Source organism: Salvia hispanica, chromosome 1 (assembly GCF_023119035.1).
Source record: "Salvia hispanica cultivar TCC Black 2014 chromosome 1, UniMelb_Shisp_WGS_1.0, whole genome shotgun sequence".
Classification (NCBI taxonomy): Eukaryota; Viridiplantae; Streptophyta; class Magnoliopsida; order Lamiales; family Lamiaceae; genus Salvia; species Salvia hispanica.
Genome location: NC_062965.1, coordinates 35,614,427 through 35,637,778, shown reverse-complemented (window position 1 = coordinate 35,637,778; position 23,352 = coordinate 35,614,427). Strand labels below are relative to the sequence as shown.

Sequence of the window (23,352 nt, the reverse complement as noted above, 5' to 3'; positions counted from 1 at the left end):
AGCGAACATTTATAATTTATTGTTTTTTACTTCAACTTTTTTTATTTAAATCTTTTGATTCTTTTGTAATTTCAATTTTCAACATTTGTATTTGTAATATCGACATTCACATATCGTTCAAATTTGTATGATTGTATGATTGTATGATTGTTTCAATAAAATTCCAATTGTTCCAACTCCAATGTCGACTTCTACTCCATTTGTCAATTGTCATTCTCGTTTTATTTATTTATTCGATAGTACAAGACTACAACTACACCTACAACTCTACAATTAGTACTATATCGGAATAAAATTAAAAAATAAAAAATAAAAAAATTTGGCATTGAACAGGCGGTCCGAACCGGAACCGCCCCGGAACTGGCCCGGAACCGTCTGGAAACCGCAGGTTTTGAACCGGCTTGGAACCGTGATTGAACCGGAACCGGAACCGCCTGACCCTAGGCGGGCCGGTTCAGGTTCCATATTTTTTTGAACCGGAACCGCCGGTTCCGAACCGGGAACCAGCGGTTCATGAACCGTGGTGACGTCTAGGTGAGACTTTCTTTTCTTTTCTTTTTCATTTGCTATTTTCAAATATTCGTACTTTAAATATTATCAAAAAGAGTTATGATTTAGAGATATAATGTATCCATGCCTTAATATTTTTATGGCATTTTGTCATAGATATAGTTTTTATTATGACTAATTTACCCAAATTCATATTAATGGATACAAATCTAATTAAGGAATATTAAATTAAATATCTTTATCTAATTGCATATTTATTGATTTGATTTTAGATAAACTAGAATCATGCTCGAAACTTTTTATATGTATGCGTATCATTTTTTTCATGTTAATTTAATACTATATATTTATTTAAAAATCATGAATTTAGATTATAAATTTTTTACTATAGTATTAATTAACAAAATATATACTAAATTATTATATTCAATAATAAAATAAATTGATAACTTATATGTTTTTTTTCAAATAAATTTTATTTAATTAGTTGATAATTTAATTATTAGTTTTTTCTTTTTTTTTATGTAATTCTTTCATAGCTGATTTTTTTGTTAAATTTTTAATTCAAATTTGAAATGTATGATAAAATAATATACTACTAGTAGTTACTATTATGATGAATCATTTGTTTGCTATCTTTTTTTATTTGAGTAGTGATTTAGAGACGTAATGTCTCCATGCCATAATACCCTTATGGCATTTGGCCATATATATACTTTTTATTATGACTAGTTTACCCAAATTCATATTAAATGAATACAAATCTAATTAAGGAATATTAAATCAAATTAAATATCTCTATCTAAATGCATATTTATTGATTTGATTTTAGATAAACTATAATCATGCTCGAAACTTTTTATATATATGCATATCAATTTTTTCATGTTAATTTAATACTGTATATTTATTTAAAAATCATAAATTTAGATTATAAATTAGTTACTATAGTATTAATTAACAAAATATATACTAAATTATTATATTTAATAATAAAATAAATTGATAACTTAATATAGTGTTATATGTTTTTTTTCAAATAAATTTTATTTAATTAGTTGATAAATTTAATTATTAGGTTTTTCTTTTTTTTATGTAATTCTTTCATACCCGGTTTTTTTGTTAAATTTCTAATTCAAATTTGAAAAGTATGATTTTTTATAAAATTATTAATGCATTTGAATTTTTAGTTTTTCACAATGAACGAATTAAAATGAACGTAACCAAAAGAGGGGGTATTTTTTATAAAATTATTAATGCATTTGAATTTTTAGTTTTTGAAAAATATTTTTCATTAAAAAAAATAGGTGAAATTGATAAATGTATATATTTAAATTTTAATTCACATCTTGCATATATATATATAGAGTAGTGATATGGGGCAAATGCCCCTTAAGTATATAACTAGAGAACAAATCTCAGCCACAAGATCAAGAAATCAAGGACTAAGATTACTTTTAGAATTCTAGCATTATATTCAGGTTTTGAATTACTATATGAATAATTTAGTTCACTCGGGGGTATATTGGTCATTTTACTGAATTAAAATGAGAAGGGTATTCTCTTTCCCTCATTTGAACATTTCATTTCTCTCTGTTTCTTCTCTATTCTCCCTCCGTCGATTCCTCGTCGTCATCAAAATTAGCAAAGAAGAGAAGGGATTCCACCCAACTCATCTCCATGCAATCATCTTCGGTCAATCACAGCCCGGGAAACTGCTCATCCATTATAGGGAAGAGGTCGTGGACCCCACCAAGGTACAGGGATGTGAATGAGGCGGCGACTGTTAGGTTTCCGGTCGCCGGAGGGTTGGTAGGGTTTAAGAATAGTATGAGGGGGAGATTCTTGTCGGCGATGTGTTGTCATTTATCGACAAGCTCCGTCGCGTTTTCCTCCAACGTTCATGTCACGTTGAAGACGGTGATTGAAAACTATTTTCAATCATTTTTTTTATATTTGTGATCGTTTCTAATCTTGCTTTTATTTATTTTTCTATATGGTTAAGCATTTCAGTTTTGCTTAATCCAAATTGATTTGAAAATTCAAAATTTGAGATATGTATATGGATCGAACCAAAATATTTTTAAAAAATCAATGTGAAAATTCAGGACTTTTATAACCATGGTTAGAGTGAAGTGTTTGTGATCCATGCTTATTGTACACTGTTTTTTTTCATTTCAGTGAAGTAAAATGTGCTTAGAGTGAAGTGTTTGTGATCCCTGCTTATAATGCACTGTTTTTTCATTTCAGTGAAGTAAAATGTGCTTAAAGTGAAGTATTTCATGGTTAGAGTGAAGTGTTTGTAATTCATGCTTATAGTGCACTGTTTTTTCATTTTAGTGAACTAAAACGCGCTTAGAGTGAAGTATTCCATGGTTAGAGTGAAGTGTTTGTGATGCATAAAATTTGCATAAAGTGAAGTATTTTATGGTTAGAGTGAAGTGTTTGTGATGCACGCTTATAGTGATCTAGTTTTTCATCTCAGTGAAGTAAAACGTGCTTAGAGTGAAGTATTACATGGTTAGAGTGAAGTGTTTGTGATCCGTGCTTAGAGTAAAGTGTTTGTGATTCGTGCTTATATAGTGATCTATTTTTTTCATCTCAGTGAAGTAAAATGTGCTTAAAGTGAAGTACTCCATTCTTAGAGTGAAGTGTATGTGATCCATTCTTAAAGTGCATTGTTTTTTAATTCCAGTGAAGTAAAACATGCGTAGAATGAAGTATTTTATGGTTAGAGTGAAAAGTTTGTGATGCATGTTATCAGTGATATGTTTTTTCATCTCAGTGAAGTAAAATGTGCTTAATGTGAAGTATTCTATGGTTAGAGTGAAGTGTTTGTGATCAATGCTTATAGTGCACTGTTTTTTCATCTTAGTGAAGTAAAATGTGCTTAAAGTGAAGTATTTTATGGTTAAAGTGAAGTTTTTGTGATCCATGTTATTAGTGATCTGTTTTTCATCCCAGTGAAGTAAAATGTGCTTAGAGAGAAGTATTTCATAGTTAAAGTAAAGTGTTTGTGATCCATGCTTATAGTGCATTGTTTTTTCATCTCAGTGAAGTAAAATGTGCTTAAAGTGAAGTATTTCATGGTTAGAGTGAAGTATTTGTGAAGCGTGTTATTAGTAATCTGTTTTTCATCTTAGTGAAGTAAAATGTGCTTGGAGTGATATATTTTATGATTAGAGTGAAGTGTTTGTAATCCATGTTATTAGTGATCTGTTTTTTCAACTCAGTGAAGTAAAATGTGCTTAAAGTGAAGTATTTCATGGTTAGAGTGAAATGTTTGTGATCTATACTTGTAGTGCACTGTTTTTTCATCTTAGAGAAGTAAAATGTGTTTAGAGTGAAGCATTCCTTGGTTAAAATAAAGTGTTTGTGATGCATGTTATTAGTGATCTGTTTTTCATCTCAGTGAAGTAAAATATGCTTACAGTGAAGTATTTCATGGTTAGAGTGAAGTGTTTCCGATGCATGTTATTAGTGATCTTTTTGTGTTTGAATGTTGTTATGTCCAAGTATATTGTGTTTGAATGTTGTTATTAATCATTTTTTACTTTCTTTATATGATAGGATAACCAATGAATCTTTCAGAAGCTGCTGATGTACGTAAAGAAAGACGAGAGAAGAAGAGAAAAATAAACAGTAGGGGAAGATTATGCGTGTATGGAGAATGAAACAATTGTAGAAATTGATATAGTTCATAACATGATTCAGTTCATTGTAATACCTATTCGGTTCATTTACATTCAACAGTTTCATAACTTACATTAATATTTTGTTCAAATTTTTTATTTATGTAGTTCATAGATATAGATTCAATTGATTTTTAATAGCTCTTTTGTTCACAAATGATATTTAACAAAATATAGTTCACAAATAAACTAATTAATTGTTGATACGAAGTAAACAACTAAAAAAGTGAATCAATTCGCAATCACAGTGAACTAAAATAAGTACACAGTGAACTAAAAACATGTAAGCAGTGAACTAATTCACACTTGTACTGAACTAAAAAATAGGTACACAACGAATAAGTATGTTGAACCAAGAAGTTTTCAAACGAAACAAAACTCACTTACAATGAAGTAAATATTGTTTATAGTGAAGTAAATATGTGTGTTGATATTTCAGTGAAGAGTATTATTTATAGTGTACTAATTTTCATTTCGGTTAAGTATAATGAGCATATAGAGTGATGTATATTGTGTGTATAGTGAAGTATATTCAGCATTCTTTATAGCGTACTGTTTTTCATTTTAGTGAAGTATATTAAGCATAGAGTGATGCATATGACGTTTATAGTGAAGTAAATGTTGTTTTCATTCCATATATTTAACAATTTTATCCACACTTAATGTGTTGGATATAAAGCCCACCTCGATGCTTCCCAATAAATTACCACTTCTCTACACAAGCTCGCTTCGAAAACAAACTCCTTGTACACACCCTTCTTGAAAGAGGTATTCATTCAATTAGTCTTATGAACATACATAAGGTGCATGACATGCAATGATCCTATATGGAAATGCATCCTACGTTCTTATCTTGATCAAACTACTTCAATTCTTTGTGATAATTAAACTTGTGGATTTAGTTTCTCGATCCAGTACTTTAGTGCTTACTTCAATTTCAAGGTTTAGTTACTTGAAATTAATTAATCTGGAGATTTATTAAATTTATAGATTAACTAAGAAGTAGTTATTTTCTTACTTTCATCCATTAATTTGTGCGAGTCCAAAATGACCCCTAACTTTACTTCAAAAAAAAAATACTCATATTTTGAAATCAAGAGGGCTCTTTCTTCTTCATCCACTCTCCTCACGTCGATCACACATTCCTCTCTGTCCATCTTTCTGATATCCGTTCTCCTCCACGGCTCACCGGCGAGCTCATTGTCGTCGTCGTCCTCCAGCTTAGTCCTTCTTTTTTCTTCCCCCTTTCTTTTCTTTTCTTCCTCTTTCCCATTTACACACATACATGTACACACGCATATACACATACACATGCTCCCCCCCCTTTACTCCATTTCTCTTCAAAATATGTCCAACAACGTGCTCAGCCGCCGTCACAGGTGTGGGGCAGCAGAGTTATTCCAGATTCGCCGTTGCAGCTACCGGAGCTTCGGAAGGGCAGTAGCCATTGGGCAGGGGCTGTGCCGGAGCAGCAGCCCCTGCCCAACTTGATTAAGAAATCTAGCATAAAGATTATTTGGATATAAGTAGCTTGGAATTGCTAAATTCATGTCACGAGAGCTATTGTAGAAAAAGATTATGGTGGGATTAGCAATATCAAGAAGCTATGTTTGAGCATTCTATGTTCTTTTGCACATGCTTGGCTAGTGACATGAAATGCTAGGAATGAACTTGGTTTGAAGATGATTACGTGGAGTGCTCGTTGGGATTTAAAGAAGTAATAATTTGAAAATGATCATACTTGGATTTTCTCTAATTGAGCATTCTTTAAATCATGTTCATGCTTGTTCTAAGAATATGAAAAAAAAAACTATGAGTAAGGTTTAATGTGGAAGAGTTTGCATTGAGCAAAGAAGTAGAAGAAAGGTAGTGTGTGTACGAAATTTGACTCCTCTTCCTCAAGCACTTACTTGCATCCTCATTTTGAGAAAATTTGAATAGGGATTGGAGGAACAAAAGAATTAAGGGTAGAGATAAAGTGGTATTTATAGTGGAAAAGGGTGCATGGAAAAACATGGTCAAATCCCTAATTCATGGAAGCAAACTATTACACAAGAGATAATGACTTTTTGCTAAAAGGGGTAAGTTGGCAAATCAATCATTCTTAATACCATAAATGGCAAGAACATTACATTTTGTCGCTTAAAAAGACATGAGTTGTCCTTTGGAAAACGCGAGCCGTCGTTTGATAAGCGTGCTTGATGTGATGTGATTTCGTCGATCGTCTCCTCTTTATTTAACATGCTTCTTATCCTTTCAGGTAGCTATCGGGGTTCAAAGCGTGACTATTGCGCAAGATACAGAGAGCATAGAGAGTATTTTTATTTTTACTTTAATGTTTAACTCGATGTAGAACTTTTATTTGAAGCTCGGTCTTTAAATACGGACTATAAGGATATTAAATGTTGTAATAACACTATTTTCGTTCATCACTCAAAATATACTTCACAACGTTTGATCATACTGAGAAGTAAAAGAGGTTAGGCGCGAAACTAATATATATTAATTAATAGGTCAGTTTTCAAAATTCTTAGGAATAAAAAGGGCGGGTGTTACATTCCTTCCCCCTTACAAAAATTTCGTCCCGAAATTTGTGAGGGTCTATTCGAATAGCTCTGGGAATTTCTCTTTCATTCTGTTTTCAAATTCTCACGAAGCTTTTTCGTATCCATGATGCCTCCACAATACCTTCATTGGAGTGATAGATTTGTTCCTTAGTGTTGTATTTTTGTCTAAGATTGCTTCGGGCTTCTCCCTGTAACTCGAGTCCAGTTTAACATAATCTCTTCGTGGTGGATCACATGCTTCGGGTCGTACACGTACTTTCATAGCTTCAAAACATGGAAAAAAAATTGTGGACATTTCCACAACTTGGTGGCATCGCCAAACAATATGACTTTTGTCGGTTTTGTGCTTCTTTGATCCTTCCTTTGATTTGTCGCATGATTTGGATCATCTCGTTGACCACTTCAAGGCCCAACATCTTTCTTCCACCAACTTCGTCTCAATATAGTTGTGAGTTGCACGTTCTCTCGTATAACACTAGGTAAGGTGTCATATTAATGGTCGTCTCGTAACTATTTTTGTTTGTGATGCATGCTTATATTGGCTATATTGCGTTTATAGTGAACTAAGTATATTTTGTGTATAGTGAATTGTATTGCCTATATAGTGAAGTGCACAGATGAACACATATTTGACAAAATATAGCTCACTACATTAAAAATGAGTTCAAAGTGATTTAATTATGTTTTAAAGTGCTCAATCTTCGGTCAACAACACCACAATACATAGATCTGCATCTCCGTTACAACAATTCATCCCACGAAAAATCCTAAAAATCCAAATGATTTCAAATCCAAACAAAACTACAAAATATAAATATGTTCATAGATCTGCATCACACGCATAGAACTACAGTGATAGAGATAGATTATTCAGTGTGAGGACATTATTGAGTGAGAGAGATTATTGAGCGAGAGAGATTGAAGAAGTTTTTCAGAAGCAAAAAGCTTCTCCATAAGAAGCGTGATCTGAGCTCTAGATTCCATGGCGTGATCGACAGCCTCCGCCTCCAGCTCGTCAAGCTCGTTGCAAATCCGCTCCTCTACCAACCGTACATGCTGCCACGTCACCGCAACTCCTCCTCTACTCTCTGCTCTCCCTCCAGGCTGCTCCGGAGCTCCCTCTCTAGCTCCACGTTCCTCCGCCGAAGCGCCTCCGACGCATCACGGTGGCGGCCAGAGATCGGCACAAAGAGAGAGAGAGATAATGATAATAGAAATAGAGAGAGATAATGCGTGAATGGAATGCATATGTCAGAATTTAGAACAAAGTTGATTTCCCAAAATACCCCTGCAATTTTTATTAATAGAAATTGAATATTTCATTTAGTCATTAGATTAAGATAATGAGTGGCTAAGATTTATTCTCTAGTTATACACTTTAAATTAGTTAGACCTTGAGCACTCCTCTACATATGTATACATTTCACATAATTAAGCTATCACATCCTTATTTAAGATCACAATTAATACTCCATTATGCACAATTGCACATGCTACTTTTTTAAGATTCAAGGGCATAAAGGTATATATAAACATTATAAATTTAAATAGAAGTGATTACAATTTTATTCCCATTATGGCATTGCCATTATGTCTCTAAAATATTTTTCTTTCTATTTTCGTATTATTTTTCTTAGCTTTTATCACTTTTTTGTTATATTTTGATTGACAACTAATAGAACTCAATAAAATTATGCTTAAAAAATTTAACTATATAACGTTACAAAAAAATAAAAAATTATTGTATTGTTTAATACGAAATAAAAAAATTATTGTATTGTTTAATACGAAAATAATCGGATGAATCAACTTTTCTCATTTTAGATTATTTAATATATTACACATCAACTAATCACAATGAACGAATTAAAATGAACGTAACCAAATGAGGGGGTATTTTTTATAAAATTATTAATGCATTTGAATTTATAGTTTTTGAAAAACATTTTTTATTGTATTTTCATTTAAAAAATATTAGGTGAAATTGATAAATTTTTCTTAGGTATATATTTAAATTTTAATTCACATCTTTCATCATATATATATATATATATATATATATATATATATATATATATATATATAGGGGTGCATTAGGGTGCCACCATAGATAGAATAACACCATACCACCAATATAGTCCGTTAGATCTCGTTTATGGACGCCTAGGATTATGTTCCGTGAAAAAACACGGGTTTGCAGTCTACTGTATTAGATATTGCAGTCATCAGTATTATATTTTGCAGTCGTGGTTAACTGCAATATTGTTGTGGTAAGACTGCAATATTCAATGAACAACACTGCAATCTAGTAACGTAAAATTAGAAAATTTCCTATTTTACCCCTCCGTGTTTTTACACGTGGCAGCATGACAAGCACACGATTTTCAGATCCAATGGCCTAAAATGGTGGTATGATGTTACAATAAAGAGGGTTGTCATCTAAACACGTATATATATATATATATATATATATATATATATATATATATATTGTCACGACCACGCCTTACTAAGGATAGCATTGCTCGGTGAATCGTAACTAGGGGAGGGGAAAAAGAAGAGGGGATAGAAAGGGGATGAAAGAATTAACAATAAGACACTCAAATACGTTTTAATAAGATAAAGAAGATTCACAAGGCAACGAAAGATCATGAAGATAAAAAAAAGTGTTTATCACAAGTCACTCGTTGATAATCATTTTCCTTACGATCCATCTAATACAAAATACTACAATAGTGCACAGCGGAAGGTGTTGCAAACGCATGGCCATATGTGTGAAGACATATGCCACAAAAATCCTACAAAAGAGATGAGACGGCCACCAACTCCACTCAGCCATCATTTCATCACAGCTCAACCTGCACATTTAGAAATACATGCAGGGGTGAGTATGGGGTACTAAGTGAACACAGTGCCGAAAGTTACACATATAAGAAAAGTTATCATTATCATGCCATCATAGTAACACACGGGGGTTTTTCTTAAAGGCGCGAGCTTACTAAGTTCGTTTTCATAAAGTTCGTCTGATCAGACTAAGTTCATTCCAGCAATCCGCCATATCTGATGGTTCATTGTGTGTCGGGAAGGTGGCCACCTTCCACGATCACATTGACCGGCCAACCTTTACGATGACTCACGGTCCATTCCTTTGTGTACACTAACTCGTATAGGATCTTAGTCCTATTGGAGCCGAATTCGATTCATTCATTCATTTGGCATTGCCAAACAGATAGACATCATAAAACAAACAATTTATGGCACGATAACAATTTTTAAAAAAAAGTAAGTGTGATTTTATCAAACAAAAATTATTCCATATATTTAATAATTTTATCCACACTTAATGTGTTGGATATAAAGCCCACCTCGATGTTTCCCAATAAAGTACCACTTCTCTACACAAGCTCGGCTTCGAAAACAAACACCTTGTACACGGCCTTCTTGAAAGAGGTATTCATTCAATTAGTCTTATGAACATACATAAGGTGCATGACATGCAATGATCCTATCTGGAAATGCATCCCACATTCTTATCTTGATCAAACTACTTCAATTCTTTGTGATAATTAAACTTGTGGATTTAGTTTCTCGATCCAGTACTTTAGTGCTTACTTCAATTTCAAGGTTTAGTTACTTGAAAATAATTAAACTGGGGATTTATTAAATTTATAGATTAATTAAGAAGTAGTTATTTTCTTACTTTCATCCATTAATTTGTGCGAGTCCAAAATGACCCCTAACTTTACTTCAAAAAAAAAATACTCATATTTTGAAATCAAGAGGGCTCTTTCTTCTTCATCCACTCTCCTCACGTCGATCACACATTCCTCTCTGTCCATCTTTCTGATATCCGTTCTCCTCCACGGCTTACCGGCGAGCTCATCGCCATCGTCATCCTCCAGCTTAGTCCTTCTTTTTTCTTCCCCCTTTCTTTTCTTTTCTTCCTCTTTCCCTTTTACACACATACATGTACACACGCATATACACATACACATGCTCCCCCCCCCTTTACTCCTTTCCTCTTCAAAATATGTCCAACAACGTGCTCACCCGCCGTCACAGGTGTGGGGCAGCAGAGTTATTCCGGATTCGCCGTTGCAGCTACCGGAGCTTCGGAAGGGCAGTAGCCATTGGGCAGGGGCTGTGCCGGAGCAGCAGCACATGCTCCCCCTAGATGAGGCAGCAGTTACAAAGAATTGAAGTAGTTAAGTAGCTTCGAGCAGTTCCCGGTTAAGGCAGCGGCGTGGTATTGTGTTGGCGAGGGCAGCAGGTGCGCGGGGCACCGAGAGCAGCCCCTCCTCCGAGGATTTAAACCTCCGAAATGCTAAGTTCTTGTCTATATTTCATGCTCGTTTATGAATATTACACTTATTGTTATTGCAAAGTTATACTACTTGAATATTGAAGAAACGGATGGTAAAGAGAATACGTTTTTGTCAACTTGATTAAGAAATCTAGCATAAAGATTATTTGGATATAAGTAACTTGGAATTGCTAAATTCATGTCACGAGAGCTATTGTAGAAAAAGATTATGGTGGGATTAGCACTACCAAGAAGCTATGTTTGAGCATTCTAAGTTCTTTTGCACATGCTTGGCTAGTGGCATGAAATGCTAGGAATGAACTTGGTTTGAAGATGATTACGTGGAGTGCTCGTTGGGATTTAAAGAAGTAATAATTTGAAAATGATCATACTTGGGTTTTCTCTAATTGAGAATTCTTTAAATCATGTTCATGCTTGTTCTAAGAATATGAAAAAAAAAAACTATGAGTAAGCTTTAATGTGGAAGAGTTTGCATTGAGAAAAGAAGTAGAAGAAAGGTAGTGTGTGTACGAAATTTGACTCCTCTTCCTCAAGCACTTACTTGCATCCTCATTTTGAGAAAATTTGAATAGGGATTTTGTGGAGGAACAAAAGAATTAAGGGTAGAGATGAAGTGGTATTTATAGTGGAAAAGGGAGCATGGAAAACATGGTCAAATCCCTAATTCATGGAAGCAAATTATTACACAAGAGATAATGACTTTTTTTGCTAAAAGGGGTAAGTTGGCAAATCAATCATTCTTAATACCATAAATGGCAAGAATATTACATCTTATCGCTTAAAAAGACATGAGCAGTCGTTTGGAAAACGCGAGCCGTCGTTTGATAAGCGTGCTTGATGTGATGTGATTTCGTCAATCGTCTCGTCTTGATTTAACATGCTTCTTATACTTTCGTGTAGCTATCGGGGTTCAAGGCGTGACTATTGAGCAAGATTTGGAGAGCATGGAGAGTATTTTATTTTTACTTTAATGTTGAACTCGATGTAGAACTTTTATTTGAAGCTCGGTCTTTAAATATGGACTATAAGGATATTAAATATTGTAATAACACTATTTTCATTCATTACTCAAAATATACTTAACAACGTTGGATCATACTGAGAAGTAAAAGAGGTTAGGCGCGAAACTAATATATATTAATTAATAGGTCAGTTTCCAAAATTCTTAGGAATAAAAAGTGCGGGTGTTATATATATATATATATATATAGAGTTGTGATCAATGTCGAACCAATTTTAAAGACCGAACTAGAGACCAAATCTGGGCCATTAGATCTAGTTTTTTTGATGAGATGTGCTGCTGTGAAAAAAATTTCGGCTTCATTACAAGCCCATTTTACTTCATTATATAGGTTTATTACTTCATTCTGTACTTCAAATGCTTCTACACATACTTCATTCCAATAATTTATTACATTATTCCATGTGTTTATTAAACCATATTAGCGCCATGGCGTTGGTGATAGATATTGTAGAGAGAAAGAACGGCACGCGACGGCGAAACCACATTTACGTACTGGAATGAAGTAAAAACCTACTGGAATGAAGTAAAATCCTACTAGAATGAAGTAAAAACCTACTAGAATGAAGTAATATATTATGGAATGAAGTTAAATCTTCGTAACATGTTAGTATGACTTATTTACCTTCAGATGAATTAAAATAAGCTCGTGATGAAGGCGAAAATAATTTATAAATTTCTATATCTTATCCATAAAAAACTAGATCTAAAAGCCCTAATTTAGTAGGGTTCGGTGGTTCGGTCTTTAAGAGTAGATTTATGGATAATGGGACTATATATATATATATATATAGGGAGATGATCAAAACAAGTATGTGTTTAAATCCAGAAATGCAGCCCAAATCTTGGCCCTAGGATTAGATGATCTAATGGTCAATAATTAACTCAAAACACGGAAGGTCATAATTAAGTAGTTTTAGGTCATATTATAAGATTTGGGTTTATGTCATGTTAAGATCATTTTAGGTCATGCTTTATTAGCATGACCTAAAAATAAACTAACTATGACCTAAAAATGCCCTACGTATGACCGCGTTCTGCGTTTCTATATTAAAATCTGGTCTTCATAGATCAAAATCATATATATATATACATTTCACATAATTAAACTAGGACATCCTTATATAATGTTTAAAGTAAACTAGGACATCCTTATATAATATTTAAAGTAATACTTCATTATGCACATAGTTACTTTTTTAAGATTCAGGGGCATAAAGGTATATATAAACATTATAAATTTAATTAGTAGTATAGGATTACAATTTTAATCCCATTATGGCATTGCCATTATGTCTCTAAAATATTTTTCTTTGATTAATTACAACTTGATACATTTATATAGACACACAATTAAAGCTATAATCATCTTATTTATGATTGAATTAAAATAATATATTCGGTCAAATATTATACTTCTTTTGTCCGTTATTAATTATCACACTTTAATTTGGCATTTTAAGAAATGTAATGTGAATTGGGTTGAAAAAATTAATGGAATACGAGTCAAATTTTAATACATTAGTTTTAAACTAAAATGCGGGTAGAAATAAATTAGTAAAAATATAGAATATCGAGTTCATTACTAAAAGTAGTATCAAGTGTCACAAGGATTGGCGGATGGATAAAAACTAAATTAGACAGAAGTAATTACGGATTGATGGAGTTATAAAGTTTAAAATAAATACTTCGTATATATTTATTTCAATTTACTTGAGATTGACACAAATTAGAGTCTGACATTTATTTTGTCATTTTTTCTTTATATTCTATTTTTCAACCTTTTTGTGTCGATGAACAAAAGTTTATGATTCGATTTCACGTTTGAGAAATATTGAAATATGTTCATTCGATTTCATATAAAAATCGTTTTCAATTTACTTGTACTTACAGAAAAAAAATTGTACTCCTACTAGTTTCTTTAATAATACTGTTATAATTGCAATAGTAAAATTTGAAAATGAAAGTAGCTCTTTTCTTAGGTCAGATTATGACAAGGGCTGTAATATAAACTGCAGGCCAACTTACGATCAGACAAAATAAAATTCAAATTTGAATAGGTCATCCCATTACTCGTATTTTATCTCATTCATGCTCAAGTTAAATTTTTTTTACAACTTTAATTACTTTATTTGTGTATGTTCCAACTTCCAACAATTGAAGTGTCCCTTTAAAAATAAGATAAATATAATAATTTAACTTGATAAAATCCTCGTCCTTAGATCTAACCAAATAACTGAACACTAACATATTACTATCAACAAAGATTGAATATTCTTCCTCCATAGAAATATGAAGCATGAATTTTAATACACGATTAATAAGAAAGAGAGAGAAATAAAAAAATACTATTGAAATAAAGTTAATGGATCTATATTAATAATAGTGTTTAGTTGTGTTGTGTGTGAGTTGGTCAAGCTAGAAAGGTAATACATAAGATAAAAATTCTCGATTCTGAGTTCTTTGTTATGTGATCTGTAAATTTATATTCATTTATGCATAAAAAAATATTACTACTGTTTAGTTGTGTTTGTTTACATAACACAATATCTTTAATTAGGTAACAGAGTCAATGGCTACAATTAAATTTGCTAATGCTTTGGTAAATCAACCAAATTAATAACGCAATTGATTGCTTTAAATGAGTATGGGAAATCGTTTCGTATGAAAAATTATTTAATTACCAAATTAATAACGGTGATTAATGCGATAGTTAGTGTTGTAAATGGTTTGAATCATTTATTGCATTAATAGATTTAAATCGCTATGGAAAATTGTTTATTTGAGATATGCATACATTTTTTTTAAGTTGAAAATTATAGAAACTAGTGTCACTCTCGTGCGATGCACGACCCAATTGGTTTTCTATATGCATTATTTCGAAATTGTGATTTCACATTTATGAAATGAAAAACAATATAATTATATGAAGTTCTAAATTTTACACACAGTAACAATTTATTTAAAACACTTTTTTACCTCTACTACAAAAAGGTCAACCACGAGACATGTCGAATACACTTTATTATTTAATGAAAGAGAACAAAAATTTATTGATATATGCGATGGGGCATGATTGACACGTGCAAAACCAAGTTAAAATATCATAAATTACATGTTTGAACTGATTTTTTATATTTCACAATAAATTTGATTAAATTAGTGAATTCAATTATAACAATGGTGGGACATTCAAACTCAAATTATGATTTTGACATATGTTGAATTTTAGTATGTTCACAAATACTAAAAAAAAAAACTTTTTTTAATATTTTAAAATTTTATTGAAATGAAAAGAAGATTCTTTTTCTTACATATATACTCATTAACAGTAATCTCTAAAATCTAAAATTGACGGTTAAAATTGGTGAATTTAGTCTAATATGCCCTCTTAATATTTTGAGAAATTTGTATTCATGTTTATAACGATAGATAGAAATTAAAGTATAGGAAAAAAATTGAATCTTTATTTCATTACAATTGAAAATCTATTTGGAGATTTTCTTTATACGACCAATTATTACTACTATAGGTCTAAACAACCAAAAATAATTAATAAATACCTTTATTTTGGCCCTTCCATGATCATTAACCAGAATTATGTGACGAAATTCTGAATATAGCATAGGTCATCAAAATATTCTATAAATATATATTGGAAGATACCTAAAAACCAACATCATCATCAACAGCAAATATAATATGATAACATACTAATCAAAATATAAAATTGCAAAGGGTTATGGACGAATTACCAATGGCAAAAAATAATGAACAAATCAAGAAACCAACTAGTAAATGAGCAAATAAGAAACCAATTATTATTACTATTGGTCTGAACGCTAAAAAAATAATTAATAAAAATTACCTTTATTTGGCCCTTCCATAACCATTAGCAATGATTCTGTGATGAGACATCGAATATATATCATTAAAATAATCTATAAAATATTTAAAAAGATACCAAAAATTCAAAGTCATCATCAACAATAAATATAATATAATAACATAATAATCAAAATATAAAAATGCATAAAATGATACGCAAATTAAGAATAAAAAAAATACTACTACATATTGAATGAATAAATAGATAATACCTCAAAATGAAGTTCTTGGCCAAAAATGCCACAATACAATACTCTATTTTTCTTTGTTTGGTGCCTGTTCTTCAAACCTTCTGAGGCATGCAAACACATATATAAAAAATGAGTTTTGGCTTTGATTTGAATAGCTATGAATTCTGGGTATGAATTTAAATATTTATAAATTTTAACATCACTATATAATTCAAACATAATAAGCATATAATTCAAACATAATAGTTACCACTGTTACAAATTTTATTTAATACATATCAAAACTAATAATAATTCATAGTGGAGTAGTAATAAGTTGACACCAATATTAACAATTTTATAATATTAAATTTTCAATCTTTAATGCTTGAGAAAGTAAGGTTGCAAATTCATCATTATATTAATATTGGTGTCAATTTATTACTACTCCACTATGAATTATTATTAGTTTTGATATGTATTAAATAAAATTTGTAATGGTGGTAACTATTATGTTTGAATTATATGCTTAGCATGTTTGAATTATATAGTGAGGTTAAATTTTATAAATATTTAAATTCACCCAGAATTCATAGATATTCAAATCAAGACCAAAACTTGTCTTTTATATATGAACTAGTATCATATCCCGTGCGATGCACGATCCATTTTATTTTAGCACACTTGTTTTACATTATTAAATAATTTTATACAATGATGAACAGTATTATCATACAAAACATAAAATTATAAATATATATAACAAAAAATTATTATAAAAATATCAAATCTAATAACTTTTGAAACCAAGTATTTTACATAAATAATACTATAGATTAGTGAATTAGATAAAAAAATGCTCAATAAAATAATTGAGCCGATTATTAAAATTAATAAAAAAATCAATACTAATTAAGAAATAATAAAAAAAAAAGTCATTATTAATTATGTATTAATCCGCCTTCATCTTCTCTTATGCTTTAGTACGCCTCCATCTTTATTTTTTCCACCACTTTTCTTTTCACCTCCATCAATATGTCATCATACAAAACCTAAAATCATAAATACATATAATAAAAATTTATTACTATAAATTAAAAATACATATAACTTTTGAAATAAAATTTTTACACCTATATAGATCAGTGAAGTTAGCAAATATCAATTAAATAATTGGGCAGACTAATAAAAATTAATAAAAAAGGGTCATTACTAAGTAATTAAGAAGTAATCCATCCCCGTCTTCTCCTATGCTATAGTACGCCTCCATCTTTATCTTCTCCATCACCTTTTCTGTCCGCCTCCATCTATATATCATTACACGAAACCTAAATCATAAACATAAATAACAAAAACTTATTAAAATCAAATAATTTTCAAAATAAAAATATTTTTACAAATATTGTGATTAGTGAATTTAGCAAAACATATTCAATAAAATACTTGGACCAACTGATTATAATTAATTCTGAAATAATATATATGTCTTCCTTCTATTCAAGTATGCCTCCATCTTATATTCTCCCTTACCTTTTCTAACTACCATCATCTATTTCTTCTAGTAGCGTCATCTTCTCCTATGATTGTCTCCAGCACTTTCATCGTCTTGCATCGACATATATTTTCTCTCAGACCAGTCCACCTCAAATAGATAAGAACTTCAAACATAAAATAAGAACTAAGAATATATCTTATAAACATAAACAAAATCTTCGATTTGTTCTACTAACACTAAATGAAACATTAGAAGCGATATGTTTCCCCTAATAATCCACCAGCCCAACAATCCACCATGCAAAATAGTGAAATACTAGTGCGTTAATATATATACCATTGGTACTAAAAGAGAGACAATTGATATAATTATTCAATAGGTTTTAAAATGAAAAACGGCTAAAATATGACCATTACTCGATTATACAATAAATACAAAAACTTATGACTAAATATCAAGGCTAATTAACGGTTACTCGGTTAGCATTCAAACACACCACGCCTTAAACATTTCGCATCAAAACATGTAAATCAAGTTATAAGCGTTACAAAGTTAGGCGTTACAAATTATGGCATCTAAATATTCAAACCATTAAGAACACGGATGAAGATGTAAATTTATGTTGGATGACTATTCTAATCATATAATAATATTGCAATTGATTAGGTGTGAAGCATGAATGTAGCGGTTGGTTTCTCATAATGCATCAATTTTAAAACTTGTAGTTATGTTTTTCATTTGAATTCATGGGATTTCTAATAATGCAGCGGTTTCAACTTCACACCCTATACTTGTTAATATATAAATTTGTACCCAGAATTCATAAAAATTTAAAAACGGCACAAAACTCGCCTTTTATATATGTATAGATAAATAAATAAATTAATTAACGTGATTGAATTAAAAGATTTGCATTTAAGTCTTTAAATGACTATGGAATACTCGAAGAATAATTTTCAGAATTAGGGCGGAGTGTCCTTGGCCGAAAATCCTTTGAGAATTAGGAACTATGAATAAAATCAATCTATTGTTTCGATGGAATATGGTTGGGCCGTTGGGGTTATGTGGGTGGGTTAGTTTATTTAGTTGGGATTAAATAGTTCTTTAGGGTTCATTAGTTGGGTTCATTAGTTCTTTGTTTAAAACTAGTTAGTATAGTTTTTTGGGACAAACAGTAGAAGTAAAATTAGTCTATTTTATGGGTTTGATTTGAAAAATCAATTGATTAGGTTTATATTTGTGGACATTCAATATAATTTCACTAAATTAGATTAGTGAAATTGAAAAAAAAATATTACGAACTTTACCTGAGATTGTTATTTCCCACCAACAAAAAGATTATGGCAAATAATATTATGATACGAATTTTATTTTTACTAATTTCTCGACAACAGCTTCGAGAGCTTCAAGTTTTTCAATATTTGAGGATAGTTTTTCTTAAAATATACACTCTAAAATTGTTCTTCAATCCATTAATATAGTTGGAATTTTTTCATTAATAGGAAATAATAAACTCGGATAAAATTTGTGATATTATTTGTCAATTTTAAAGTTCATGGAAAAAACCCAACTTTTTCAAAATTCGATAATATTAGAGACCAATATCTCTATTTAGAAAGATAACATACGAAACATATAGGAAAAATAAAAACAAAAATATTTCAAATACAAAAAAAAGTTGGATCTAATTCAATTCTAATTTGTAGGTGCTACTCCCTTCGTCTCACAATAATTCTCACTCTTTTCTATTTCGGTCCGTCCCACAATAATTGTCACACTTCATTTTTACCATAAATGATAAGTAAGTCTCACATTCCACTCACTTCCCTCACATTTTATTATAAAATAAATATAAAATCACATTTTATTATAAAATAAATATAAAAGAATGGATATCACATTCCACTAACTTTTTCAACCATTTTTTTTATATTTCTTATAACTTTTTCAACCATTTTTTTTTATATTTCTTAAAACTCGTGCTCCTAATAAAATGATTATTGTTGTCCGGAGGGAGGATTATACTAGATCAACTATTCAATTCAAATTTGTAGGTGCTATTATACTTGGATCAACTAAATGAAAGACCGTAGTAAAATTTTGGGAACACATTATTTAAACTTAAAAGAGTACCAATTCATTAGCAGTAGTAATACCTTTGTAGAACTGTACACAGCAAATCACTACAGCAATCCTTGCACACATAAACACATTCTTCAAGGAAGAGATCGTTTTCTTGTTACCTTTGTCACACCACTGAGGATCACCTCCATTACTGCTCGACGACGATCTTTCCAGTAGCGTGCCCGTCGATGCTCTTTGCCCACGCAGCTCCGACATCGCTAAACGGGTGCTTGCAGTCGATCACCACCTTCAGCTTCCCCTGCTTCACCAACTCCGCGAGGTAGGCCAAGTTCTCCGCCTTGGGGGATGTGATGAACGGCACCACCTGTTTCTTCGACAACGTGAGCTTCTTCACGGCGAAGGTCCACATGGTACTCAACCCAGGCGTGAGGTCGATCACCTTCCCATCCGGACTCAGATTTGGCTCGAACACTGACCACGGGATGGACGACGCGCATTGGATCACCGCGTCGTACTTCTTTCCCGACGGGCTCTTCAGGGCCGCACCCTCTGGGGTCTTGTAGTCGAGTACCTCGTCCGCCCCGAGGCTCCTCACAAAGTCGAGGTTGCGGGCCCCGCACGTGGCGGTGACGTGCGCGTTCCCGAGTTTTGCCAGCTGGACGGCCATGTGGCCGACGCCGCCAGATGCGGCAGTGATGAGGATGTTCTTCTGGGGGCCGCTGCCGTCGAACTTGAGCCCGGCACATATGAGGGCACCGTGAGCCGTCTGGCCGGCGATAGGGAGGCTTGCTCCTTCAGCAGCTGATACTTCAGCAGGCCTAGGAACTGTTACATCTATCTTGGCCACACAGTATTCTGCTAAACCACCTCCTATCTGTTTTATATCAAGATTCACAACCACAATCAAAGAAAATACAAGATAGACAACAATCAACTCCATAAATCTGCAAATTCTAGATAGCTGTGTATCTAAATGAAATTTTATCTCTGACTATAAGGCTAAAGATCAAAGGTAAGAGAAACAACTCAAACACTTACACCAACATTCAAGCCAGCAATGACTTTATCACCAGGTTTGAAGTTTTCTACTCCGGGACCGACCTCCACAACTTCTCCAGCTACATCGGTACCTGTTTCGAGAAAAAAATGGAATCAGATAGTAGTATAAACTAAGATCACACTACAAGTGAAGGTCTATTCTGGATAGAGGATTTCTAAAGTTGCAGGCAGTAATATACTCACAAACAACATATGTAACACACAAGGTTGAGTTAATGGTCCAAAGCAAAGATTCTAACAGATTTTCCACAGTCATGTCCCCTCAAAGAAGAACAATAGCAACAAGCTCGAACTAACGAATAGTTTCAATGAACAAACAGGTGTAGTATATTCGACAAATCAACAAGTTAAGTTCAAATTCAACGTTTGACAAGTATGTGTACATGGACTCGATATCTCCTTATACTCTCTTGGATTCACATTAACCTTTGTCACACACAGAGGTAAATCTCCCTTTGATCAACTCATTATGCTTTTTACAGAGTGTGGAAAATCAAGCAATGCAAACAATCAAGGGATCTTCCGGTGAAAAAAGATTTGATGATGCAGTCTTACCGGGAATGTAAGGAAACTTCTTAGGCATAAACGGACGAAGCGCGCCTTTCTGAACCTTCCAATCAATAGGATTTAAGGTTGTGGCTTCCACCTTCACCAGGACTTCGCCCTTACTCGGCCTAGGAACTGGAACTTCTACTTCCTGCAATAACATACACAATCAAGCTCAACTACAAAATTTACTTTCTATTTCTATTTTCAGTCATCAACAAGCCTTGGGATCCCCCAGCCAATTTTTTTGATAAAAGAATCAATATAATTAGGTCGTAATTTATACTACTAGTTTTCTCAAGTTGTATATACTTCCACTGCTCATTTCTAAAATCCTAGATCCGTCGCAAAGAAACTAGTAACTCCTTAAAATTTGCAGCTAGATGAGTAAAGTAGTTACGGCGAATAAAAAAAGACGAAAATTGAGCTTCTCCAACGCAGAATCAAATCAAATCAAATCAAATGATAGGCGCCAAGAAATTGACCTTCAAAGCAGCAGCTCCGCCGCCGTAGCTGTCGTACTGGACCGCGCGCATGAGCTTCCCCGCCATTCTACCGAGATATGACCGACCGAATTTGCTGAAGTAATTTTATTTTGAAATCTTTTCTTTTTTTTGAAGAAATTATTATGAAATCTAGTCTCCGCCTTTTATATATGAATACGCGTGTATGCGGTGAGTGTTATGAAAGCGACGCCTTAGCTAGGAAGCTTCTGCCGCTTAGCCAAATGCAGACACCTAACTCTATCATTAATGACGTGCTTCATTCATTTGATTTCACTTAATCATATAATAATTTATGGAGTAGTATCTTTTGCGTGTAATTTCGCCGAAGAATAGTTCACGTCATTTATAATCATTTTAGGTTGTGTTTTTTTTTTATTAAGATTCCATCCTTGTTATATCGTTGATTGCGACCAAGTAATAAGAATTAAGAATATCGGGTGCAAGTATCTTTTTGTTTAAATTTCGGAGCGAACTACTTAAATGGTATCTGATCTTTCACTTTCGCACATAAATGATATCTGATTTTTATTTTATACTCCCTTTGTCTCATTAAATATGCAACATTTGCTTTTCAGCACAGGATTTTATGTAATGTTGTTTTGTGAGTTAATGAAAAGAGAGTAAAATAAGAGAGAAGAAAAAGTAAAGAGAGTTTTGTTTTCATTTTTAATAGGACAGACAAAAAAGAAAACGTTTCATTTCTAATGGGATAGAGGGAGTATTATTTTTAGTACCTATAAATCACATTTTTGGTACCTGATGCAATTTTCACCCCAAAATACTCTTTAAACAAATTCATTTTTCCATTTATATTCTAAAGGATATTTTAGGCATTGAGAAAACTAGTACCAAAAGTAATATTATAATATCTTTTCTCATTCTCCTCACTATTTATACAATTATTATTAATAAATATTAATATTATTATTTTGATGTTATAAATTAATAAATAATTTATTTTTTATTATCATTTAAATATACTTAATTATAATTATAGTTGTATTTATATTTAATTATTATAATAATATTATTGTTATAAAATTAAAAACAAAATATTTAATTTATTGTTGTTACATACTTAATCAATATAGCCTTAATCAAAATTTATAATTGTGAATTGTATTCATAATGATAAAGAGTTAAATATTTTTAGTTAGGTGTTTCAACCGTAAAATGAGTATAAATAATTTAATTAAAAATATTTAATTAATTTAATTATTTTAAATAATTAATTTAATTAGGTGTTTTGTTATTGATTTATATTATGAATGCAATTATATGTATGTACGCTAGAAAGAAAGAAGAAAAAGAAGAAAAAAGAAAAAAGAGGAAACATAAACTATGAAGAAAAAAGAAAGAAGAAAGGAAGATAAAATACTGAAAAGAAAGAGGAAAATAAGAAAAAAGAAAGAATAATAAACTAAAGAAGAAGAAAAGAAATAAGGAAGGAAGAAAAAATAATCACATATTTGGTTCTATATTATTGAAA

At 31.7% G+C, this 23,352-nt stretch overlaps 1 protein-coding gene and 1 long non-coding RNA gene across 3 annotated transcripts; both read right to left on the bottom strand.

The window, feature by feature from the left end:
• Positions 1 to 17,102: 17,102 nt before the first annotated feature.
• On the bottom strand, positions 17,103 to 17,827 carry LOC125203743. 2 transcript variants are annotated; one of them, XR_007173433.1, is made up of 3 exons: positions 17,703 to 17,827; positions 17,386 to 17,500; positions 17,103 to 17,224 (listed from the first exon to the last, which is right to left on the bottom strand). It is a non-coding gene; the product is annotated as an uncharacterized LOC125203743 (long non-coding RNA). The 2 variants fall into 2 exon arrangements; XR_007173434.1 differs by lacking the exon at positions 17,103 to 17,224 and having other exon boundaries at positions 17,236 to 17,500.
• A 1,954-nt stretch (positions 17,828 to 19,781) lies between these two features.
• Positions 19,782 to 21,992, bottom strand: LOC125201585 (chloroplast envelope quinone oxidoreductase homolog). Its single transcript, XM_048099759.1, has 4 exons — positions 21,843 to 21,992; positions 21,367 to 21,508; positions 20,791 to 20,882; positions 19,782 to 20,626 (listed from the first exon to the last, which is right to left on the bottom strand). The coding sequence occupies exons 1-4, from the start codon at positions 21,906 to 21,908 to the stop codon at positions 19,940 to 19,942; spliced, it is 987 nt and encodes a 328-aa protein (XP_047955716.1). The 5' UTR covers positions 21,909 to 21,992; the 3' UTR covers positions 19,782 to 19,939.
• Between the last annotated feature and the right edge of the window lie 1,360 nt (positions 21,993 to 23,352).